This window comes from Papio anubis, chromosome 11 (genome assembly GCF_008728515.1).
Source record: "Papio anubis isolate 15944 chromosome 11, Panubis1.0, whole genome shotgun sequence".
NCBI classification, from domain to species: domain Eukaryota; kingdom Metazoa; phylum Chordata; class Mammalia; order Primates; family Cercopithecidae; genus Papio; species Papio anubis.
This window is the reverse complement of record NC_044986.1, coordinates 46,741,758-46,766,835: the sequence shown is the minus strand read 5'-3', so window position 1 is coordinate 46,766,835 and position 25,078 is coordinate 46,741,758. Positions and strand designations below refer to the sequence as shown.

At 38.0% G+C, this 25,078-nt stretch overlaps 1 protein-coding gene across 10 annotated transcripts in view; it reads right to left on the bottom strand.

Annotated features, from left to right (window-relative positions):
* Positions 1 to 1,777: 1,777 nt before the first annotated feature.
* SGMS1 (sphingomyelin synthase 1) overlaps positions 1,778 to 25,078 on the bottom strand; it is a 312,849-nt gene continuing 289,548 nt past the window's right edge. For 9 of the 10 annotated variants that reach the window (XM_021943451.2, XM_017963077.3, XM_017963078.3 and 6 more), the window contains 4 exons: positions 23,023 to 23,140; positions 7,421 to 7,574; positions 4,159 to 4,325; positions 1,778 to 3,503 (listed from right to left, as the gene is read on the bottom strand). In XM_021943451.2, coding sequence (XP_021799143.1) covers positions 3,324 to 3,503; positions 4,159 to 4,325; positions 7,421 to 7,574; positions 23,023 to 23,140 — 619 coding nt within the window. In that variant the 3' untranslated portion in view covers positions 1,778 to 3,323. Of the gene's footprint in view, positions 3,504 to 4,158; positions 4,326 to 7,420; positions 7,575 to 11,575; positions 11,670 to 23,022; positions 23,141 to 25,078 lie in introns of all 10 variants that reach the window. The other variant, XR_002524357.2, reaches the window with a different exon arrangement.

Sequence of the window (25,078 nt, the reverse complement as noted above, 5' to 3'; positions counted from 1 at the left end):
TATTGGTGGTCAAATTAAGGTTGGCATGCATTTCCATTGTATGAGGTATTTATTATGAGATTTATCAAATTGATCAAAATTTGGCATGTGCTTGGGATACAAATAAAACATATAGCAATTAAGAAATCAGTCAAATTTTCCTCTCACACCTTATGGTGTAAATTTCTTGCTCCTCAGTCCACAGTAACAGTATGCTTTACCACCATAGGCATAGGTTTCTCTCACTGCAGACTCTTACTGAAGAGTTTATGAAAGCTCACAGTATTGGTCGGGGAGGGTGGAAACTTGGGTTCCAATAGGATTTTTACCAGTTACCAGTTGCATGCCTTTGGGCAGGTTATTTAATATATCTGAGTCACTTTGGTCTATCTGTAAAATGGGAACAATAATTACACTTTGTGGTTGTGTGAGGGTTAACTAATACATATAAAATGTCTAACTTGTTAAGTGAGCCAAAAAAAAAAAAAAAAGACATTGAGAAAGCACATGTCCTTATACAGGCAATCCTTACCAAGTGAACTACGATTCTCTAGAATACAATGAGCTTTCTCCTTGTCCTTCCTGGGATTTGCACACTAGAGACCCAGAAGATATGTCAATTCATGAATCAGTGTAGTCAGCCATGAAGAACATTCAGCAGTGGATTTCATGATACATATGTGGCATGTAAACTCATAATAAATTTTTATATAATTATTTCTAGTTTTTTAGGAAAAAAAGATCCTATTTTTAGTAAGTGCCAATATATCATTTCCACTTACTCAATTTACTTTCCCTTCCATATGGCAGCAGTCAATAGTCAAAGTTAGTGAAAGGCTGTAACAGTTAAATAAAGACCTATCCAAGGGTTTGGCTCTATTTGCCTAAAGAGGCCACCCCATTTCCCCTGTCTGATACACAAGTTTAAAGCCCCACACAGGAAAAGTTTTACTGGTTTTAATTTCCCTTCCCCCCCCCCCCCCGAGAGATGGAGTTTCACTCTTCTGCTGGGGCTGGAGTACAGTGGCATGGTCATGGCTCACTGCAGCCTCTGCCTCCCCAGCTCAAGCGATCCTCCCACCTGTCTCCTAAGAGGCTGGGACCACAGGTGTGCATCACCATGCTGGGTGGGTTAATTTTTGTATTTTTTGTAGAAACACGGTTTCATATTGATCACGCTGGTCTTAATCTCCCGGGTTCAAGTGATCAGCCCACCTCGGCTTCCCAAAGTGCCGGAATTACAGGCGTGAGCCACCACACTTGGCCCCTGGTTTTATATTTCTAGCCTCCTTGACGCATCCTTTATCAAAGAGACATCTCCCCTGTTGACATTTTCCTTTAGTCACCACATCAGAAATAATAATAACAATTTTTTCTTTGTGAATAGTTCTTTTCCATTACCACTGGTTATCATAGTACTATTACTCTATATTTCTCACTTTGGATTTACGTTTCCTTTCCATCTACACTGGAGAAGCTATATTACTGCCAGGTATAGGAAGAAAAAAAACAACTTGGCTGAAAATTAGAGAATGCAAAATGTTAGTAAACATTGTTCTAAAGTTTGAATTTAAATTATATGTGACTTTTTATATATTAAAAAACTCCATAGAATTTACTGAAGATTAGAATATATTTTAAGGAATCCCAAGGAAAAAAAAATCCAAATAATTATTAAAAGTCCCATGTCAAGCAAAAACACTCCATGAAGAAATTCTGAAACTGATTTTCTATCTTGCTTTAATGACTTCATTTATGACTTCTATGGAGAATGTGAACACAGTAGAAATAACAGCCATTTATTTTAAGTATCAGTTTTTATTAAAAAGTGCATCTTGATTAATTTATGATCTAGGTAAGCTGTAAGATACCAGTATACTCTCTGGAATAATAACTTTACAAAGATTTAAAACAAACAAAATTTTAAAAGCCTTTTTATTTCCTTCACCATTATTGTTTTACAATACAAATATCACCTTGTGAATACACAAAAAAATCCTACGGAAGATAATTTTGCTGCACGTAAAATACAGAATGGATATATATACTTCTTCATTCTTAAAAAACTATTTTGTTCTCCACATTGGCAAGTATAGAATAGAATACTTCCCCAAACATACGTATGTTAGGAGTAAAACTTAAGAGTTACATGCAGTTTCTGCACAAATATCTTTTAAAGAAATAGATCTCTTTTTTGTTGTTCACCAACAAAATTGTCATGAGAGTATGGATAACTAATTCATAGCTTTCAAGTTTTAGGTAAGTGATCATTTTCAAAACTCTCTTTAAGAAAAGATATTCATGGCTGTTTTCATTGAATAGTTAAAATCGAACTACCAAATAGACGATAAAATAATTTAAGTGGTACATGTCATTGCTACCTGATCACAATATGTGAACAGGCTCTGACTCTAATTAACAACCTCATTATTTAAGTCATTGCAATTTTAAAACCATAAGCAGTCTTCTGATTCAATTTAGCTATAAATGCAAAATTTAGTAGTGTATACATATATTTATATTTTCATGGAATACTTTATTTTAAATAAAAACATTTAAGATTGCCTACTGACCATACAATCAAGACAAGAAAGGCACTAGAAACATAGACAAATTTCTCTCCCAAGATGCATTTTTAAATTTTAACTCTCTTCTCTCTGACATGTTAAAAATCTTTAAATTTGGTTTTCATAACATCATTTTGAAAAATAAAGTTAGGAAATACTTAGAAAATCACTTTATAACAGAATCTTTTTTTTTTTTTTGCACTTTTTGAAACACTGTCTTTGCTGATTTTACAAAACCCAAAGTTACCAAACCTTTCTGTGTCTATCATTTATTTGAATATCGGTGCAACAGGTAGAAAGATTTCAGAATCAAACCCCATTCAGGTGCTTAGAAACCTTCATAGAGACATTTGCTAGAAAATGGCTTACAGCCCAATCTTTGGGGCAAGAGATATGAAAAGTATGTTTTCCCAAGAAAATAATACACTTTATTTCCAGATGTGACTGGAAAGACCAGAACTTATGATATAAAAGCTTACATTTATGCTGTTGCATCATATACAAAGGAACATGGTGGTTGCGGGTTATGTAAATCCCAAACTTATGAACAGGAAATGTGTACAGTGCATGATAGGTTAAATTTTTCTTTATTGTTGTCCAACGCAGGTCCTTTGGAGAGAAAAAAAGATCACAGTGCTGACCAGGTAACTCAATAGGTTAAGTCAAGGTAACCATTGAAAGATAACAGGAATAGGGAGGTGTTTATTTTATGGCATCTTCTCTCATGGAGTTCTTAGCACTTCGGACAATTTGTCTTTTCCCCACATTGTACAGCTGTTATGTGTCATTCACCAGCCGGCTGTATTTAACTTGCCTACTGAGGTGGACTACTGGCCAGGGGAAAGGCCAATGGTAAGATCGAGGTACAATTCCTTGGACATTCTTTTCAAAGTACTGAAATGGCCTGTACCACCACACCCTGGCCAGGAGGTTCATCTGGGAAGCTTCCTTTAGCACCTAGGATAACAAAGAAACATAAACACATTTCTTACAATCTTTCACTTTAAGTTCACATACTTGCCATGCTAAAATTTCCAAAGGATCCCATATCTACCCTGCGTGTCCACCCACATATCCCAGCTTCTCTCTGTCACCACCATTCTACACTCCACACTCATCTACAAACTGAGCCACATCTCAGTAGAAAAACAACGCCAATTCTGGGAGGGCAAGGAGAACTTATGGCTCACTCATGTCTTGCCTATAAATAAATACCTCAGTTAGCTTTTTAGGTATTCCTCTTCTATGCTAAAAATATTAACACTTAATTAAATGTTAAGTATTAAGCTTGTGGTGTGCCCAGGATAGGGAGAAGAGGGTAGGAAAGTGAATCAAGCAAGGAGGGACACAAGCTTAGAAAATATTTTTCATTTTTCATGGATAATGAAAGTGTGCTACTTATTCTAGAAGGAATTCCTTACACCATTATATTAATGAACTTTTTATTCTTAATTCTGAAGAGAATCAGTGTCACAAAACACAACACAATCTTAGTTGATTACCTCTTAAGAAAGAGAAACTTAAGACATCCATGGGTTCTTTACACCCTGCCCAAGCCAGCAACACCAAGCCAGAAGCAATAGAAGCTAAAATCAAAAGGGGAGAAACTCACTTGCTGATTGGCCATAGTGTGATACCACCAGAAGAGTCTCGTGGTGATGTAATATGCCACCACCACGTCCACAGTGTAGTGGTCATGCGCTAAGAGAATACAGAAGATTCCAACTACGCTGAGAAGCCAGCAAATCCAGTGATACCACCAGAGTCGTCGAGGGGAATCTGAAAGGGGGAGAGATTTGCAACAGTCCCATTATTCAAATGACATTAAGGGCACTCAACTATGCCTCTACTAATGCTTCTGAATCCAATTACCTTGAGTCTTCCCTTCTGAAAACAGACCTAGTGAATCTAAGGGCTTTCATTTATCTGTAACCAAGGTTAGAACAGAAACAGCTTTTTATGATGTGATTATACTAGTGATAGTAATTCATATTTGGTTATTGATTCAGACAATCATAAATAGTGTTTAAAAGATGAGTCTAATCAGATAAGGACAGGTTAATGCACAATGCTTCATTTTTAAAAACTGTCCATTGACATTTAAATTTACCTCTAGTTAATTTGGGGTTGATGTTCTATATAAAAATCAATACCTTTTGGTCCATAGAGCCTAATACAAGGACTAAGCAGTCATAATTGATTTAACTGTACTGCTTTCCAAGTTTTGCAACCATACACTAATCTGAAAGTCTTTGAGATTTTCATTTCTCAAATACAAACAGAAAAGCATCCAGATGCCTGGGAATTCTAGTTTAAGTGCCTTCTCAAAGGCTGAATTGTGTCAGATAAATACTTGTCTGTACCTCCATTTGGGAAATTACCTGAGAAAAACATCAAAATTTCTATTAGTGCAGGCCTTTCTACCTTGGATTCTCAATTGTGGGATTCAGAGGCTCTGCAATGTTAGGCAAAATGTTGTTTGAATATGATCTACACTCTCCACACCAGCATGAGCAGTTCAGGCTTTTATTGGATTCTCAAGGGGTCCAAGAACCAGTCATTCATTCAACCAATATTCACTGAGCCTCTTACATACCAGGGACAGGCAATGCTCTAGGTACCTGGATCAATGAATAAAAAAGGCAAGAAGCCTGCCTTTGTGGGAAGATCCCTTCCTAGTGGGGAAGAGAGATAAGAGACAATACTTATAATAAATAATTTACACATTATGTTAGGTGTTAAAGGCTGTGGAAAAATAATAAAGTTGAGCTGGATAAGGGGGATCAGAAGCATAGGGAGTGAAGGGCAGTTTGCAATTTTAAATGGAGCAGTCAGGGTAGGAATATTCTAGTTACATTAGTATTCGATACTTTGACAATACAAAAACAAGACAATCTCTGTGTGACTCTATAAGTATCCATATATGCCATCTAATTTTAATTTTCATAAACTTTCTCCCACTCCATGAAGCAGATGTGAATATTTCATTCTAAACATGAGGAAACTAAGACTTAGGTTAAAGTTTCTTCCCAGGGTCATAGAGCTAGTAAGTGATAGTACCAAGGCCTCTGCCTCTCAATATGACACGCTGCCTTACTGTCAAGATGGATAAGGCTTGACCCCATTAAAGAATTTCAGGTATCAGGCAGCAGGAGCCAGGAATCCCTCCCCCAGGGCTGCTGACATCTGGCCTATGTGATTCCCACTGTCCACATCCAGTTACATCCCAGTCCAAGGGCTGGATTATGCCCTGACAATTCTGAATAGATCTTGCTAGAATTCACTATATCTGTTCACATACTAAGTATAAGCATTGGAACATCTATTCTCCCTTTTCTACCTCAGTGCCCTGAAGTGCATCTCTCTCCTCTTCCTTTATTTCCTTATCTTAGTTTTTCAAGAACAAAACTAGGTTTCGGCCCAGTCCGCTACCTGTTTTCTCTACCCCATAATCCATCCTGTTATCTGCTGACTCTCTTTATTAATGTCTTGAAGTGTCTGCCACTTCTCTCCATCCCTGATGCCATCAGGCTAGTTTCCTTTGTTACTGCAGCAATCTCCTAACTTTTCTTCCGGTCTCCAGTTTTGCCCCCCATCCAGTCCATCCTGCAAGCTGCTGCAAGAGTGATTTTTCTCTCTTCAAAGACAAATGACACTGCCCCACTGGTTACAACCCCTCAATGGGCACCCGATCTCCATCAGCTGAGAGTTCAGACCCTCTTCTCATGGCTTAAGCACCCTCTGTGATCTGGTTCCCACTTACCTGTCTGTTCTCATTATTACCCCTACTCTGAATTCCAATCACTTAAACTCCCACAGAGTACCACATGCTCCCAAGACACCTCCAGAAGGCAAAGCATCTCCCTCCTCTGTGATACCACAGCAGCCTGGTTCTACCCATTGCTCTTCGTGGAAACCCTCTGCATAATGCTTATCAGACTGTTTCTAACAATGTGATATTGAGGATAATAAAATTTTCTGTAAGTAGAGAAATGAATAAAAATGGGTAGTTCATTTCTAGCACTGTCATATTAATAGCAATTAAAGTGAATGGACCAAAATCTCATATCTCAAAAACATAATCTGAGGGTAAATAGTGGCAGAAGAATATAAATGGCATCATGCCATTTATGTATATACATTTTAAAAACCACAAAACAATAATATACAAGTACAAAAAAATGGATGGAAATGATATAGGAAAGAAATGAAAAGGCTTTAATCATATATTAACATTTCATTTCCTTTCTAAAAGGGTTACCTGAATTAAATATGACAAAATGCTAATATATATTAAATCTGAGCCATGTATGCGGTATCTATAATATTATTTTGTGATTTCACAATAAAATATTTTAAGTACATTTCTTAAGGGAAATGTCCCATTTAGTATCTGCCTCAGCCCTGAGTCCATAGCCTTGTTGAGGACAGGGATGAGTCTGACCCATCACTGTACCCTCAGGCAAGTAGCATAGTGCCAAGTGCTGAAAAAATAGTTGCTGCATCAACACATAATCTACCATCACCCAATCAGGCTTGATCCTGGATTTCTGTGTCCCTTTGAGATTTCCATCTGGCTCCTTACAGCAGCTGTATAACTGGCTCATGACACACCCTGCAGGCTGTGCTTGGAACTCCCTCCACCCCAGTACTACAGATGACACTCCAGGACACCTCCTCCTCAGGAAGACCAGTTCTGTCCTTCCACATATTTCCCTGGGTGCCAGTTGCATGGTGATGAGATAAAGCTGTGACCCTCCTGAAGCCTCCAGTCTTGCTTCAGCAGATTTTCCAGAAAACGAGCTTTACCAGAGGACCACAGTTCATGAGAAACGGCAGGTGAGGAAATTACAATGGAAGTCTTTTAGACTTACACTCTTTGATAAATAAGTAGGTGAGTGTTAGCATGACCGTGTGGCCGCTGTACAGATAGTCCCCACACATGTTGTGAGAGCCAGTGATAGACAAGCCACCTCCAGCAATGAGCTTCATTATTCTCCGCAGTTGGGCTTCCCAGTCTCCAAAAAGCTGGCAGAAAAGAAGAAAAAGAAGATTCATTACAAGCCCACATGAAAATATGCTAAGATGACTATTCATATCCAGAATTAAGCTTATATTAAGACACGTACAATCCCCACCATGAAGTTTGCCCACTCAGCGTTTACCATTCCAAGAGTAGCCCTTGGAGGGAAAAAATGGTCCTACAGATGAATCAAGTGGCTTCAGGACTTTTCAAAGTTAGCACTTTTTAAAGCACATGTCAGTAGATGTTTACCCAATTTTTCAAAAATTACAATGATAGGGAAACACTACTTCTATCTGACTGACTGTATAATTGCTTTAGTGTAACTATCATTTAGGGAAAAGAAAATTTAAATCTATAGTCTAGGAAAAATTTAAAGATGTATTATTACCATGGTTGGCCTAGAAGACAACTGTCCTGCTAACTTGGCTAAAGGTTGGGGTAGTCAAATATATGAATATTTTTGGTATGTGGATGTTCAGGGATCATGTTGAAACAAGGGATGTGCCTTTAATCTTCTCAAATTACTTGGGGAGCATTGGATAATTTTCCAGATTATAAATTAATTTACCTGTCTATGATACAAGTCTGTGCTCAGCACCAGATCAATAAATAGCTTCAACAACTCCTTCAATACAACCTTTATTTGCTCTGTCAAGTAAAATGTGTGACTGTCTATATTTTCTGCTTGTCAGTACTCTTTGAAATTCTGGTTGTCCAATTTAGTTACCATGATCCCTTTTCAATATTTAACTGATAAGAATCCAGCTTTGGGAAACATGTTTTATTATAATTTCCTTTAAAAAAATTATCAAGACTTCTGACTAACGATGGAAGGATGATATGTCAGTGAAGTGTGGGAAATTTAAAAAAAAAGGTAGATTGAGCACACCACACAGAGGATATAAATTTCCAAATCCAAAGTGATCACTCAATGCCCAACATAATGGAAGAAAACAGACCTACATATCAAGACTCAGCATCATAGGATTTCAGAATCTGGGGACTAGGAAGAGACTCCAAAGCCTCCAGAGATTAAAAACAAGCTTTATATGAAGGATCATTAGAATAAGACTTTTCAAAAGCCACACTGAAAGACAGAAAACTTTGAGAAAATGCCTTTAGATTCTGCGGGGAAATGATTTCCCACTTAGAATTCTGTACCCAGCCATATTACCACTAAGCATAAACTAAAGGATGAACTAAGGATAAATTAAAGCCTTTTTCATATATACATGATTTTAAAATATTTACCACTTATATACTCTTTTCCAGGAATCACAGAGGGTACAGTCTTGATAGTAAGGGAGTAAACATGGAGAAAAGAAGAAACAGGACTCACTAGGATGCCAATAAAGGAGAGATGAAGGACTGCGCAGTAGCTCACAAGTTTGGGCTGGAAAGCAAGCTCTGGAGAGATGTCACCACGGAGATGAACGCAACAGAATACCCAATGCCTCTGGCTATATTGAGAGGAGTTTCATAATTTGGGGGTAAGTGCAAAGAAAACTACTAAAGCTAAAAACCAAGGCAATTACTAACTCTACAGGAAACAAAATGTTGTGCAGAGAAGGAAAGTAATTCTAGGAAACTACATGTCTTGGCCATGAATAGCATTTACAGAACTGTAATAATGTAAGCACTGCATATTGAGCTAAACAAAGGACAAAGAACTGCACAGCAAAGACAGGATAGGAAGCCTGAACATGTGTAGTGGAGATGGGGTCAGAGAGTAGGGATCATGAAGGAGGAGTCACAGAAGGACACTAAAGCTTTGCCTTCTACAGCGGAAGGCAGTAACAGAGAATGCCTATATTCAAAAATTACAGAGTAGCAATATCTCATGTCATGTGGAGACACAAAAGTAAACACATTTTAAAAATCTAAAAAAAAGAGTGAACGACATAGAGTTAAATAACACAAAGTTCAGCTAGAAGAGTTGAAGCAGAATAGGAAAAGGCACTGGTGGGGTCAGGACCAGGAGACTATTGTTTTTTCACATCAAGTTGTGTAGAACTATTTTATTTTTTAAATTGCATGCCTGTATAAACATGATACTTTTTTTTTTAAGTTTCAAATTAAAAGTTTGGTCTAGTTCTGTTATAACAATGGATAAAATGTAGAAGAAAATTATGGCAAAAAAGCTTGGGTATTTCTTCATTTTACATTATTTCATAATGCCCTTCTAACTCTGTTTTAAAAATGATAAATCATATCCTCGAGACAGCATCACCCATAATTTGTCCTCTCATTTGAGCATGAAAATCTTTGTGAAGAAACCATGTGTTTGGGCAGAAGGGAGAAATTATCAAGTAAACCTGGCACTGAGGAAAAAAGCAAAAATTTAATGCTGTATTTCTCACAGGTGCCCTTAAAGCCCCTACGCTTCCTTTTAAAAATATCTTCCTATGTTTATCAAACTTCTGCAAAGGGAAAACCTCTTTAAGTTTAGTGGGAAATAGAAAAAGAGAAAGAAAATGTTAAATTATGTTTAAAAAAAGCAAACAAAGTACAAGACAAATTACAAAACAGTTGCAGCAGAAACAAGTTAATATCTGTATTGCCTACACAGCACAGAGAAGTCAAGTAAAGTAAGACCAACTTAGGAAACAAAATTTATCAAAGGACCAGGGATGTGACCAGATAGAGGCATAAACTCTGTCAAACAAATATAAATAAAAATGAACATAAGAGGAGCTCATTTTCACATGTTGAATTAGCAAAGCTTAAAAGGAAAAAGAGTGAGCTAACGGTGAGGCAAGCACAAGCAGAGCGAGACTTGTTTAAGTGGAGGGGATGGGGGAAGCAGTGGCTGTCTCCGAAGTAGTGCAGGGGAAGAGCAGGCTGCGAAACAGATACCTGGGGGTAAAATCACAGCTCTTCGAACGATTTGCTGTGTGACCTCATACAGCTGAACCATTCTAAGCCTCGAATGAGGCTCAGATATAAAGAATATATTTATTATCATTGGCAAAATCTGAGAAAATAATCATCAATAGTTTACCAGCAATTTAAATAGTCATAACTTCTGACCCAGTTACATTGCTTCTAGGAGTCTACCCCAAAGAAATAATACCAAATATGAAGAAAAGTTCTATGTGCAAAAATATCCCACCATCACACTAATTACAAAAGCAACAGGCTGGGAGTGATGGCTCATTTCTGTAATCTCAGCACTGTGGGAGAGTTGCTAGAAGCCAGGAGTTTGGGACCAGTCTGGGCAACATAGCGAGACCGTCTCTACAAGAAATTAAAAAGTAAGCTGGGTGTGGTGGCATGTGCCTGTAGTCCCAGCTACTTGGGAGGCCAAGGCGGGAGGATCCTTTGAGCCTAGGAGTTCAAGGCTATAGTGAGCTATAATCATACCACTGCACTCCAGCCTGGGCAACAGAGTAAGACCCTGTCTCTAAAGAAAAAAAGCAACAAACTGGAAACAACCTAAATGGGAACTGTTAAATAACTGTTCAAAACCTGGTCTTTCCGGGGACAGTATTGGCAAGATGGGGTGCCTGCTGTAAATGCATTCTCAGGTCCCAAGGTAGACCAGTGAACCAGAATCTAAGGTAATTTAAATGCACACTAAGATCTGAGAATCCCTGAACCAGGCTACAGCTGCTTACCAAATTATTTAAAAATAAGTTTACAGTGACTGTATAGTAAGTTTATATTATAAGCATATTCCTCTATTAAGAGAAAAAAACAGGAAACACAATGTTTGGTATAACTATAACTGTTTTACAAACACTATGCGCAGAAAAAGTCTAGAATGTAACATATTAAATTTAACAGGGTTAGCACAGAAACTGGTAGGATTTCTTCCAGTCTGTCCTGGTGCGGCTTCCCTTCCTCTCCTTTGGCCAGAAAGAGAAGGATTCCCTTGGAGCTCTGTCTGTACCCAGAGTGCAATTCTGGGATGCGCACTGACTTTGAATCCAGGCAGGAAATGTGAATGGAAAAAAGAAAAGAACAAAACAAAACAGGAAACTCTGGACTGGGTCTTTCATACCTTGCATTTTGGTTTCCTTCCTCCATCTGCCCGCTATCATTTGCTTTTGATTCCTCAAATAGCTGATCCATATATTCTGCCCAGTGTTTTTTGGCTGCATTCAGTGCGAAAGAAAGATGGAGTGTGCTTACTCTATTATAACTGGAATTGCAACCTTGCCTATCAGTAGCTTTGGAATGTCTATTTTTGAAAGCAGAGATAATTTAAGGGAGACATAAAAACTTTCAGTGGATACTACAAAGCTGTGACAAGAAAGTCTCATATCTCTACCACTTTGTGCATTATGGTTTCCCAGGGTCACAGAAAACCAATAACCAGTAAAAACAGGCAATATTCTTCAAATTCTAATGAACTATCAAGAAATTAGGTGAACTGGCCAAATCACTTACACAATACCAAAGCATAGAAAGAAAGAGCAGAAGGAAGAGGGAAAGGGTTCTGAATGAGACACACTGTCAAGTACATTTAGAACCAGCGAGCCTTTGGTTATGAAAGACACAGGTTTCCCCAGTGTTTTCTCACTGCTAACACAATGTACTGATGACAGTCTGTTTGCCATCGTTCAGTTTGCAGATGGCCTAGAGCACTGGCTTTTCCTAACTACATTTGCAGAGCAGGGGTACTGACTGTACTTCAGCCCTACTAGGAGGAAGGGGGTAACCTAGAACTAAAACCCATCAAATAATGCTGCACAAATCAATGGCTTTCATAGCTTTGACGGCTTTGGTATAGCTTTGTTGAAGAGCTGAAAGTGAGTACTGAGGACTAGAAATGCTATTTAAAATAAGCATTGACAATGGCTAATGCTGCAGCTTAGAGCAGTCCAGGAAAGTCAGCAAGGCAGACCCTATCTACTGTAGGCCTCCAGTGTTGGAGCCAAGACTGGAATCCAAGTCCCCTGACTATTTAAATGTGCTATTTACAAAACTATATGCTGCCTTGTGCAAGCTTGTCTCTCACAAGCTTGGATAAACCAGGAACTCAATACATATAAAGGAACTTTTCCTTCAGCAGCCTAGGTACCTTGCAGAAGTAATACCATACTATTCCAACTACCATGAACAGCCAGACATTTTCTCAAAAGTCCCTCCCCACCTCCCTCCCTCCCTCCTTCCCTCCCTCCTTCCCTCCCTGCCTCCCTTCCTCCCTCCTATTAAGACAAATTATATTGTTTTGTTCCCAAAGATCAGTCTTCCTCTAGAACAGAAAATTCATTATCATCCACAAAATGCAAAAAGGCTGCTGTTAAACACTCAGACCAAAGACCATATCCAATACAGGGATCAAGTAACAGGATCAGGAGGAGGATTGGTGGAATCCTCATCAGTCTGCATCTTCAGCAGTCTGCAACTGAGAAACACACATTACACACTGTGGTCTCCCTCGACATCAACTTCCCAAGTGGCCCAAAACAGCAAAAACTATGCCACTTCCCAAATTTCCACTGGCATGTAACAGCCCTCCTAACCATGACACTTAGAACCAGTGAGTGAGCCTTTGGCTATGAAAAAAGAAGTTTCCACAAGTATTTTTCAACTCTAACACCATGTGCTGATGAACAGAAAATTCATTTCATCCATGAAATGCCAAAAATGCTGCTATTAAACCCTCGAAGACCAGATCTGATAAAGGAATCAAGCAGCGGAATTAACGTAAGTTATGAAATGTCCTTTAGCCTGACTTTGTAGTCCCCACTGGGAAGGTAATGTGTTTGAAAGTGTGATGAATGCTTTAGATTTCAAAGCAGCAATGAAGAGGCTCAAAGCTGCCTTTTACAATTTCTCCTGCCTTATTTTACTGTTGGTCAGTAAAAACAGGACTTGTAGGGTAGTTTTACAAAATAAAATAATATATTTTGTTTGTACAGAGATTCCAACATTTTAGCAGTGTTTTCCCATCAATTATCTCACTGTATCCTCATGAGCTTGTCAGCTGGTGAGTGCAGATGTTACTATGCCCATTTAAGAGAGTGGCTTACCAACCAGTACCAAGGTCACATAGAGTGACTCAGGTGGGTTCAGAGCCCAAATGTCTTACCTCTGAGCTAAACAATCTTGCCTTTAGGTCCCTGGAAAAAGCCTGCTATTGTTGCAAACACCTTTCCAAATGACAAGGACAATGCCCAAGGCTGGACAATTTCTCCAGGTTTACTTTTTGTTGTTCTTGTTGTTGTTTTAATGAAATTTAACCAATTTTACGTATGTCATTTATTAATACACAATTGAATAGCTAAAACAACATTTATTCACTATTCACTAACTATCTATTTTTCGTAAGTACAGCTTTTATTTAAATCAAGCTCCCCTGTCTCTATAAAAGTTCTTTTTTTTCTTTTTTTGAGACAGAGTCTTGCTCTCTTGCCCAGGCTGGAGTGCAATGGCACCATCTCGGCTCACTGCAACCTCCACCTCCTGGGTTCAAGCACTTCTCCTGCCTCGGCCTCCCAAGTAGCTGGGATTATAGGTGCATGCTGCCACGCCCAACTAATTTTTTGTATTTTAGTAGAGACAGGGTTTCACCGTGTTGCCCAGACTGGTCTCAAACTCCTGAGCTCAGGAAATCCACTCACCTTGGCCTCCCAAAGTGCTGGGATTATAGGCGTGAGCCACCTTGCCTGGCCTATAAAAGTTATTTCTATGGAATTCTTTCACAAACAAATTGCATATTTTCTGCCTTCTCGCTTCTTAAACAAAGCATTCTCAATTGATTTTAACTTTCCTTGCTTTATATTGTGCTATACTGGTCTCCAAACTCACTTTTATAGGAACAACAATGAGCATGAATCCAACTTCAAACTGTGGTTTTGGGCTACCATGCAGGTGGCTCTAGACAAACCATTTTACCATCCTAGCCTCAGTTTTCTCACCTGTAAAATGGCAAGAACATTTTCTCATCCTCAGCCTCCACCCACCAAAGCAAGACAATGTTTATAAAAGTGATTGCTAAAATATAAAGTGTTATACAAATTTCAGGCAGCATTACTTAATAATCCAAGTTAGGTCCATCTTTTGGGGGGTTCTTAAGGGAGAACTCAATGCCTAACAGCCAGTAAGTGAAATATATAGATGATTTTCCTTAAATATAGATCCCTGCAGGACACTCACTGGTGGCCATCTCTTGATCACTCAAGAGACTTTTATGTGTTCTCTATACATATGGTAATCACTCCACTCCTGGAAAGATGTGGTTTTTACCCACAAATATTATGCTCACCACAACTGATCTAAAGGACAAGAGATTTCACTCCTCTTAGAATTCATACATACAACTTTTAAAATAGACTTTTCCCTTTACTCAGCTATGAAGAATCTGGCTGTCTGCATTTCTCCATTCTCAAACGTACTCATCAATTCCTATACTAAGCAGACTTGTGTTTGGGGTAGCGGGTGCCTCTAAGCAATTATCAGCAATAAAACACTAATCTCCCACCAGCCCCTCCTTCCCCCAGCAAAAAAAAACCTTTTAATCTTGTTGTAGTCTCTAACCAGAAGACTTATCAAAGGCTTCATAAAATCTTAAATATAAGTCAGGTATGGATTTCTATTACCCATATTCTTATTTGTCACATTAAAGAAATCTAGAATTTCAGTCAGGCAAGATTTCCCTTTAACAAAATCACATCTCCTTTTGTTAGGAGTGTTGGAGGAGCCTTCAGTCTACCGGGTTAGGAAGTGAGATTTGCCAAAAAAAAAAAAAGATTGCCCTTGGCTTTTTAGTTTGAGAAATTATAAATGTGAAAAAGTAGCAAGTGAACACCTGTACACCTGTAGACACTTCATTTCGGCTCATTAATTATCAACATGGTATCACATTTTCTTCTTCTTTCTCTCACTTTTTTTCCTGGGTCCTTTGAGAAGAAGTTCAATAAATTAAAACACCTCACATCTAAATACAACAACAAGGACATTCGCTTCTAAAATCACACTCATGAACTTTAACAATTATATAATACTGCCATACTTAAAAAACAGTCCATATTCAAACTACTCAATAGTGTCAACAACGTCCTTTAGAGCTTTTTTCCCCCAGTCCAGGTTCCAATCAGAGAATATACATTGAGTTTACTTGTCATGCCCTGATTTCTTCTTAGTCTACTACAATTTATCAGTCTTTTTTCCCTCATGACACTGAAGAGCCCAATCCAGTTTCTTTATAGAATATTGTTTGATTTGGTTTTATCTGAATGTTGCCTTCTGTTTAAATCCAGCTTAAACATTGTTGCCAGGAATATTCCCGAGATGATGCTGTATCCCTCTCAGTGCATCACATTCAGAAGCACCTGATGTCATTTGTCCTTCTACGGGTTTGATCACTTGACTATGGGAGTGTCTACCGTATTTCTCCACTAAATACATACCTTTGCCCCTTTATAATTAATAAGCAATCTGTTATTTTTTAAAATTATGTAAATATTATGATCGCCAACCTTTTACACAAGGGCCTTAGCATCCATTGATGATTCTAAATTATAATTCTTGAATTATTACTGTAGTGGTTGCAAAATAGTAATTTTTTATTTCTAAAATTTCTCTTATTAGTTTTATGATTAGTAACTATATTAGTTATTTAGAGTCACACATGGTCAGCTCTGAGGCTTTTTAGAATTCCCCAGTAAATGCTTTCTGACCCTGGTTACCTCTTCATACCAGATGGCTTCGGCCATTTGGATCATCTTTCTCACCTTCCCAATGCCTCCCAAACATGTCCCGCTCTGCCCTTCCTCATCTCTAATTCAGAAATCCTTGCAGAAGCATCATCCGTCTCCCTCACTTGAGTACCAAGAACAGAGACCTGGCTAGTCTTCTTGCCTTTGCCATTTAGTACCTATGAGATATTAGGCTGGTCACATAACTCTGAATCAACTGCAATTTTCTCCCACTCAATGTTATAAGAATTAAATAAAAACACAACATTTAAATTCATATCTGGCACAAAACAGGTGCATATAATTTGATACTACGTAAGTCTACTTCCCTCTGTTCCTCCCAAACACCCTACTATCTCTATCAATGGAGAGAGATGTTTCTAAAGACAGATGTGATCAAATAATATCCCTGCTAAAACTTTTCCTGGCTTCCTATTGCCGATAGATAGAGCCACAACTCCTTAGTTGGGTGTCAAGGCCCTTTAAAATCTGCCCACAAGATTGACTGCCTGTCTGGAGTCATCTCTGGCCACTTGCCTCATAAGATCCCATTTCCAGATACATCTAACTTCACCTTATTCCCCGATTCTCTTCCATACATGTTTCCTCCACCTGGAAAACCTTTCCTCCCTTCATTTCCATTTGGCAAACTCCTATTCCTCCTTTGAGATTGGGCTCAGAGGCACATCCACAGGGCAGCTCATGCTCCCAGCAGAGGTGCCTCCAGTGTCTGTGCACCCATGGCAACTGGCTCCGCAAGTCTACTACAGGGAGTCAGAGGGGGATCTGGGGGTTACACTGTCTTTTTCACAGCTTCTGGATGCCCAGAGGGAGAAGGTGCTTGTCTTATACATTGTGTGTCCTCAAAATTTACCCGTATGCCCACATAGGGCAGGTTCTCTAGAAACGTTTGCTCAGGAAATAAGCAACCTTCTTGACTATCAAATGAAATCACATCAATAATCTGCCTGTCTCACGCTCTGGAAAAGTGGTGTCTTCCTTTTAGTTAGAAAGCCTTTCGAAAGGCTAGAGTTTATAAAATAATGTAAAAATTCATACATCAAATGTGAAATATAAGGAGACATGAATAATAAATGCATAGACAGCACCATCAGAATTATGTAAAAAATGCATAGATAAGGAACTAATACACTGAATTGTTAATAGTAGATAGGGTCATGAGTAGTTTTTTAAACCTTCTTCTTTTTGTAGTCTTTCAATGTATCTACAAATAATGTATAGTTTATTTAAAATGAAAACTTCTCTTTTTAAGTGACAGAAAGTATTTAGTACATTGCTATCTTTAATTACTGAAAAAGGAAAAGAATAGTAGCAATGAGAGAAAAGGAAAAGCAAAGACAGATTTAGGATGTGAAAGGTTACGGGAAAGTATATGCAAGAAGTAGCAAAAAAGAGAATTGAGAACAAACGAAAAGGAAATTTTTAATAACAATCAGAAACTGGAAGACAAGCAGAAAATTATGCAAAATCAAGCATTGACAATTTAAGTTGCACACCATCCAACAGGATGGCAGAAAGCTATTTTGGTAATGGAACACAAGCCGTATCCTGAAATACTGATAAGGTTAGTAGGAGCTAATCACAATATCAAACTTTGTCAGTGTGGAGGGCACCTGGAATACTCTGCTACCCAGGAAAGTGAGAAAGAACTGAAGAAGGCCGTAACATCCTAAAGAGCAATGAGTCTGCTGCCTTTTAAGACTGAACTTGTGCCAGCATAGGGACCTGTTAGGCTGATGGTTGTGACATTACAGCTCAGCAGCAAGTCAAAGGAGGTGGTTTCATCTTTCGAATCTGCGCACTGCAGAAAAGCTGACAGTGGCAGAGAAGAATATGAAGGCTGTTCTGCTGTTGCATTTGTATTATATTGTTCCACTGAGTGATCAACCTCAGATGCCTCCCAGACATAACCCTGCCCCAAAGTGGGCTGTGTTCAGTTACGTCTGAGGCAAAAATTAAAACAAAACAAAACAAAGCAAAATATGTTTTTCAAGTTCAAGAGAATCATTTCACTGAAAACTCCATATTGGATTAATGCACTAGCCAGCTGAGTGTCCCTGTCTTAATGTAATCTCTCTCTTCTCAAAGCTTTTCAACTCTAAGGTCACCATGGAGACCACAAAACACACCCAAACATGCATCTCATTTTACTGTTTAGTCACTATTAGATTAACTCATCTGATTATTAAAATGAGAGTCGAAAACAGTGTAAGTTATTTCTTCTCTTCTATTAGCATTAGGCTGCCTGTTTATCTGGTTTTTTTGTTTGTTTGTTTTTGTTTTTTTTTTAATTTTAAGGAGTTTGTTAAAACAGGAAAAACCTTACCGACAGGAAGCTTACACACCAAAGAATTCTCAAATATTCTGCCTCTTTTCTAAAAAAAACAGTATCATAAACAGTTGTAATAAGATGAGAAGAGGTTGTTTTCATGATGGAACACACCTTTGGAGCTATGATGAGCGTAACATGGGCTAATCAAGGTATCAAAAACTTGCCAGCCTCCAGTGTAAGCCACACACGTATACCACCATGGGATATACCAGAAATTTGCAATCTAGAAACTGAACACATCCACTTCCCTTTTCACTTCCTTTTCCCAGGGGCTTATTATTATTGCAGAAACATTTATGAGAAGCCCACTTTTCCTCACAAACTGATCATCTCAAAGGATGATTATTTCTCTGAGTGATTACATTTTGTGAAGCGTACACTGCCATCGAGTGAAAGAACAGTAAGACCAATTTTTAGAATCACTACTGTATACTTGTTGGAACATTTTTCTTAGAAGCTGCATATTTTGAGTATTGGCATTAAGGGAAGCATTAAGTACACTAATTACGGGTTTTAATGGCATAGTGAAAGCTTAAGTTCATACGACTGTATTAAACAGGAAGTCATATTCTAAAGCTCAACTCTCCCCCCTTACAGTTTAGTGATGACTGAGTAACTGTCAGAGTATCCACCAAGTGACAGGCCTTAATTGGTGTCTCAAATCATGGAATATCCAATTCTGGAAGCATTGTGCTTTCTGTGTCTTGTCTCTGGGCCTTCTCATCCATATCCACAGCTTTAACCACCATCCAGAATATGATGATTCACAAATACTTATTTTCCAGCCCTGATATTTCCCTCAGCTTTAGACTATATTGCTAAATATCCTGGACACCACCACTTAGACATCTCACAGATACTTTAAATTCTGTGTTTAATCCAAGTCATTAACTCTCATTTCCTCTATACCATGTCATTATACCAGTGGTAAAATCCAGTCCTGAAATCTTTCCCTATTCTCATTCCCTGCATGAAATCTACTACCAAGTTGTATTGATTTGGTCTCTTAAATATTGCTCAAGTCTGTTTCTTCCTTTCCATCCATCCTTAGGGCCAGTAGCTTAGCTTGAGGCCCTTATTACAGCATTTTACACATTTATTACGTAAGTTACAAATTTAAACTAACAGATTCTAAGGTGTTTTCCAAAAAGGTAGGAACTATATTTACCTTACTCATGCCTCATACTCTAGCACCCAAAGCACAGTAGGTCCTTAATGCATGTTTGTTAAATCAGTTCTCACTGGATGAATAAGAGTCTAGGGATTGAAGCATGATGACAATACCAAGTCCTCTTCTTACTTCTGTATAGCACGTTACACTGACACAGCCCCTAGAAACTGTCTCCTTTCATACCTATAACTCCTTAAAACAGATTTCAAAAAGCATCATTAGCTCTGCTTTGCCATTTAGGGAGGGAACTGAGGCTCTGAAAAGTTAAATGACTTGCCCAATGCTAGTAAGTGGTTGTGTAAGACTGTCTTAACCTTGACTTCAGTGTTCCTTTTGCTATTAAGTAAATTTGTATTTTTACAGGGGCACTAAGTTCCCTCTCTGTACAATGGTTCAGAGACAGATTGAAGATTCAGTGGCAGTGATTTTTACAGGGGCACTAAGTTCCCTCTCTGTACAATGGTTCAGAGACAGATTGAAGATTCAGTGGCAGTGATGTTCAGACATCAAACGGAACTTTGGCCTGAGTAACTTTTAATAAGGTTCCTCTCACTTCTGATCCCCTTAGCCCTAGGTATGATTCTAAAGTAGGCAAAGCTGTCCTCTGAGACTTCTCTCCAGTGTCACCCTTTTCTCTCTTCAGATACTCGTTCTCAGTGGAGGATTCTAGCCCTTGCCTGACCACTTAATTTCTTAAGCTTGATCTGCCATCCAAGAGGTAGCACCAAGCCTTGGAAGCCTTTCCCAATTCTTGTGCCTAGCTTCAGAAATCTTTCTGTTCCACCTGGCAAGCGTTCTGTTAACAAGCTAAAATTGAATCTAATTAAGTCTGCAGAGCCAACTTTCTATTCAGAGGAAACATAGAGCAACACAAGTCACTTGACACCACAAACAAACAAATGGATAAATCCAGAAAGTGGGATATCCTATAGGACAATTAATCTAATGTCTACAGGCTATTGGCAGAGGGGAAAGGAAGAAAGGACTGCTCTAGAATTGCAGACTTAAAAGACAGAACAAGTAAATGTAATATAAAGATTTTGGACCCTAATTTATACAAACCAACTGTAAAAAAAGGAAAAGCATTTTAAGACAATCAAGATATTCCATCAACTTGTAATTGCTGATATCACAGAATTACTATTAATTTTGTTGAACACCAATAGCATTATGATTTTGTACTAAAATGTCCACAGTTTTTAGATGCATACTAAAGTATGTGGAGGTGAAATGACATTATCTGGGAGTTGCTTTAAATACTTCAAAAAGAAAAAAGAGAGGAAACAAATGTCGCAAATCTTGATAATTATTGAATCTGAGTGTTGGGTTTTTGGGAGTTCCTTTTACCAGTTGGGATACATGTGAAATTTTTCAGAATAAAAAAGTGTTTTCTAAATCCTTTCTTCCAAGAGTCTTATTCTACAAAATAAGCAATTAGATTTAATGAGTTTTAACTAGTACTTTTTTCCAAGGTGTGCTAATATTTCACCTCCTACTGTTTAAGATTCTAGTTTCCAGAAGATCCTCATAGAATGATGGCCCTAGTTGGGATTTCTGGCAACACAATAAATGAGCAATACGTTTGAGTTTGTGCACAGTTCCCGCTGCTACTTCTGTGTTTACAAAGAAAACTCACAAGCTATTCTTAGGCAAAGAATCTTGGTTAGATATGTTGATGACTCAAGCTGACTCTGTAAGAACCCATGGCTCACCAAGTATGGGCTTGCCAGCAACTGGTGAAGCTACAGTAGTCCTCCAGAAGAAACAAGTTTAGAACCAGAGTAGGGAGAAAGGCTACATGGTACGGCCCCTCGATACTGGATCCATCTTCAACATGTGCTTGGCCAGAACCTACATCCACCTACCCCTTGGTAGCAAAATTTCCCAATGCACAGACATTTTAAGGAGTTGAATTAAACTTAGGTGAATATCCTAAACTGTCAGTTTACTGCTGAGAACATGCTGCTTATCAAGCCAGGCTCCCAGCAAGAGTCCACATCCTTGGATTTTCAATGACAAGATATTCCTTAGAACCCAGGAGTTACAGGTGAGTGCTTGAGAGCTTTCGCAGACAATAAAACCAATGTGAAGCTGGCTTCTTTGGAAGGGCAAAAGAAACCGCAAGAAGGAGAGTGCAGGGAGGCAGGATGGCTGATAGAGAAGAGTGGAATGTTGAGAACATTCCTTTTGTATGACAGCTCTTCTGGAGCTAAGGAAGTAGTATATAGCAAAAAAAAAAAAGAAAAAGAAAAAAGTTAAGAAATGAGTTATCTCTGTAGGCATATACGTAAGTTTAGGAAAGAAAGGAGTCACAGGAGACACACAAATTAAAGAGACCCAAAATTTCATATGATCAAATTAAGAATCCAGAGTGAATTTTTCAGCTTTCTTTCCAAAGGTTCTATCAAAGAGAACATCTCTTCTGGGAGGAACAGAAGTACAAAGCAATGAGACTGAAAGTGTTTGGCTGTTTCACCCACACAGGTGTAATGCAAAGAAATGATCTCAAATACATCAGAGTATACTATATTTTCTCCCACCAAAAATCAAGGAGAGAAATTAGCCTCTTTTAAAAAAAATGCATTAAAGAGCTTTAATGTACATAAATATTTTAACAATAAAATCTTCTGCTAGTTATTTCATAGAGTTCCAACGATCACCCTAGTTAAAAATTCTTCCAAGGTAAAAGTTAGGAGGTGAAGAGGGTCACGTGATTCTGATGGAAAGGTAGAGATAATAAGAGAGGAATAAAGTTTATTTTTAAAAAGACTTCTTTGTTACTAGAGAAAATCAATAAGGCAAATATATTACCCTAGAGAAAAGTGATCTTATTTGGCTTGGTTGAGAACTGCAAGGAGATAGGAATACTTTCTCTTCCTGGCTCTGCTGTAGGGATTAATAGAAGGAAAATGGAAAAAATATCACTTGAAATTGAGCTCTCCCTCTGAGAGACAGGAAGCATATAAAAGCTTCTGGATGCGTGTCAAAGAAATGAGTGATATTTTAAAAATTTGGCAGGAAACCAAGGAACTACACAAAGCTTAACTGCTTCCAACACACAAACTAGACCACATATTTCCCCAGTTGGGAGGCACTGGCAGGACTTAGAGATTCTGGGAAGGGTGGGGCTGCCTGGCCATATCATTTAGTAACATTCTCAGATGGAGGAGGGCCTCCACTGTACTCTGAAGAAATGTTTTCCTGCAACCTCACTCAAAGAACCCCAGGGCAAGACGAGAAACAAACAGAAAGGGAAATTACAGCAAGGAATAGTTTACCTTCGGAGAACAGTTGAAATGCATACCAGGTACTGGGAGTGTAGTTACATACATTGTAATACACCGATACAGGTACAGCGTGCCAACTATGCAGAAAAATCTTCTGCTAATAATAGACCTAGAAAAAGGGAAAAACAGGGCAGATTCTCAGTCAAGAAATTCTGTAGGTTCATTTACTTTAATTTTTCAATGACTCAATAAAAACAAACCCCAGAAACTACTTGAGAGCTTAAAACCAGAATGTTCTAACTATGGCTAATACCAGATTAAGACAAAGTTTTTGAGAACAACGTTGTGGTGCTTTTTAAAAAATATATTAACTGGCCAAAAGCGTTTAAACCGGCTTATATTGCTATTAATTAGGCTTCATGAGGCCTTCAACCTGAGTTGACGTTCAACTTTTGGACATATAAGTGGAGCCCACTGTGATTGGTCAGAACTCACTTAGTATCTGTGGTTAAACATTTAGACAGTATCTTTTCTGTCATCAAAGGAAGATCTTCAGAAAATCAGAATGATATTAGAATGAGAATTTAAAATTTTATGCCATTTAATGGGTCAAAGATATTAAACAATTTTAGTTGTACATCCCAGAAACTGATTCTCTGAGGCAATATGATACCAAGAAAGAACCTATGGAAAAACAGCGTTCAACCTCATCCCATTGCCTGACTACCACTGCAGCTTGGGATGCACGATTTACTTCTCTGAATCTCAACTTCCTAAGAAGTAAAATAGGGATAACAACATTTGAAATAATGTCTGAAAAATTCCTACCATATAGTAGGTACAAATAGTAGGTATCAAATGTATAGATCAAGTGGATGAATACAAATATAAGCAAGAATTAGAAATAGTTTTATTAGTTATTAGGTTCTAACAAAATTATTTGATATATACATGTAGGTATGTATCTATTTATATACATATACATGTATATTGAGTTAGATAACTTCTCCTAATATAAAGTTCCACGTAAGTTTGTACAACTTAACCTCATTAAAGTTTGGTGTATTCTTGAACAAGAACATTCTTTCCCTCTCTACCTCTCTCTTGTAGTACCACAGGCCAGAGTCTTGTGGGTAACCCTGTGGGTCTCCTCTTCCTTAACCTTGAGGAGTTCAGATTTTCCTAAACAAGGAAAATTTAGAAACAGTGGGCAGGTGTTCCTCTTAGGATCTTGGCCATTCAATCATTATAATTATATAGTGTAGCTCTAGTTTTATGCAGGATGGGCATGCCTACTGAGGTGTGGCAGCCAGAGGAAAATTTGTTTCATGTGTATTTTGTTTTAACAAGAGAAACAAAGATATGTCACTCATGTGATTAAAAATTAATTTTTAAAAACCATAGAATTATATTAGCATTTTATCCACATCTGCACAGCCTATGTATGTTACTTAGGTTTTATGAGTAGAATTTGGGTGTTGGTCTCTTTACCTAGATTTGAGAAACTGGGTCAGAATTATTTATGATAGAAGCCATCTTTGCTTATTTTCTCTCAGTCAAGCTGCATATGCCTCCTCCAAAGACATGAATTTATTCAGCATAAAGCTGTCTTGACAATCTATATGCCTCTAATTTCAAGTAAAATAAAAAGCACAATTAAATAATATAAAGACGGACAATACTAGAGAAGAATACCAGCCTATAAATGTCTTTGCCAAGAACACCAAAAAAGAAATACCAAAGTAAATTTTACATTGTAAGACATAATGGTCATCTTTCTTTAAAAGAAAACGCCCTCCTTAGCCATCCTGCTCAAGTGAACAGAAATAATTCTCAATTTCACTTGAACTGTACAAGAAACACTTAAGTCAGCACACTTTCAAGTCTAGATCTGCTGAACTCTTCAGAGGAAGAAAAACAAAATTATTGCTTTTGCTAAAGATTACTATCTTAAAATCACTTTGCCTGATTATTTTCTGGCACACAAAAGGTACACATACACACACACACCACCCCAATAACTATTTCCATATTTCAAACTTGAGTTACATGTGAGTATCAATGGAAGTGATTTCAGAATTATCTAAAAATCCAAGAATGAGGTATA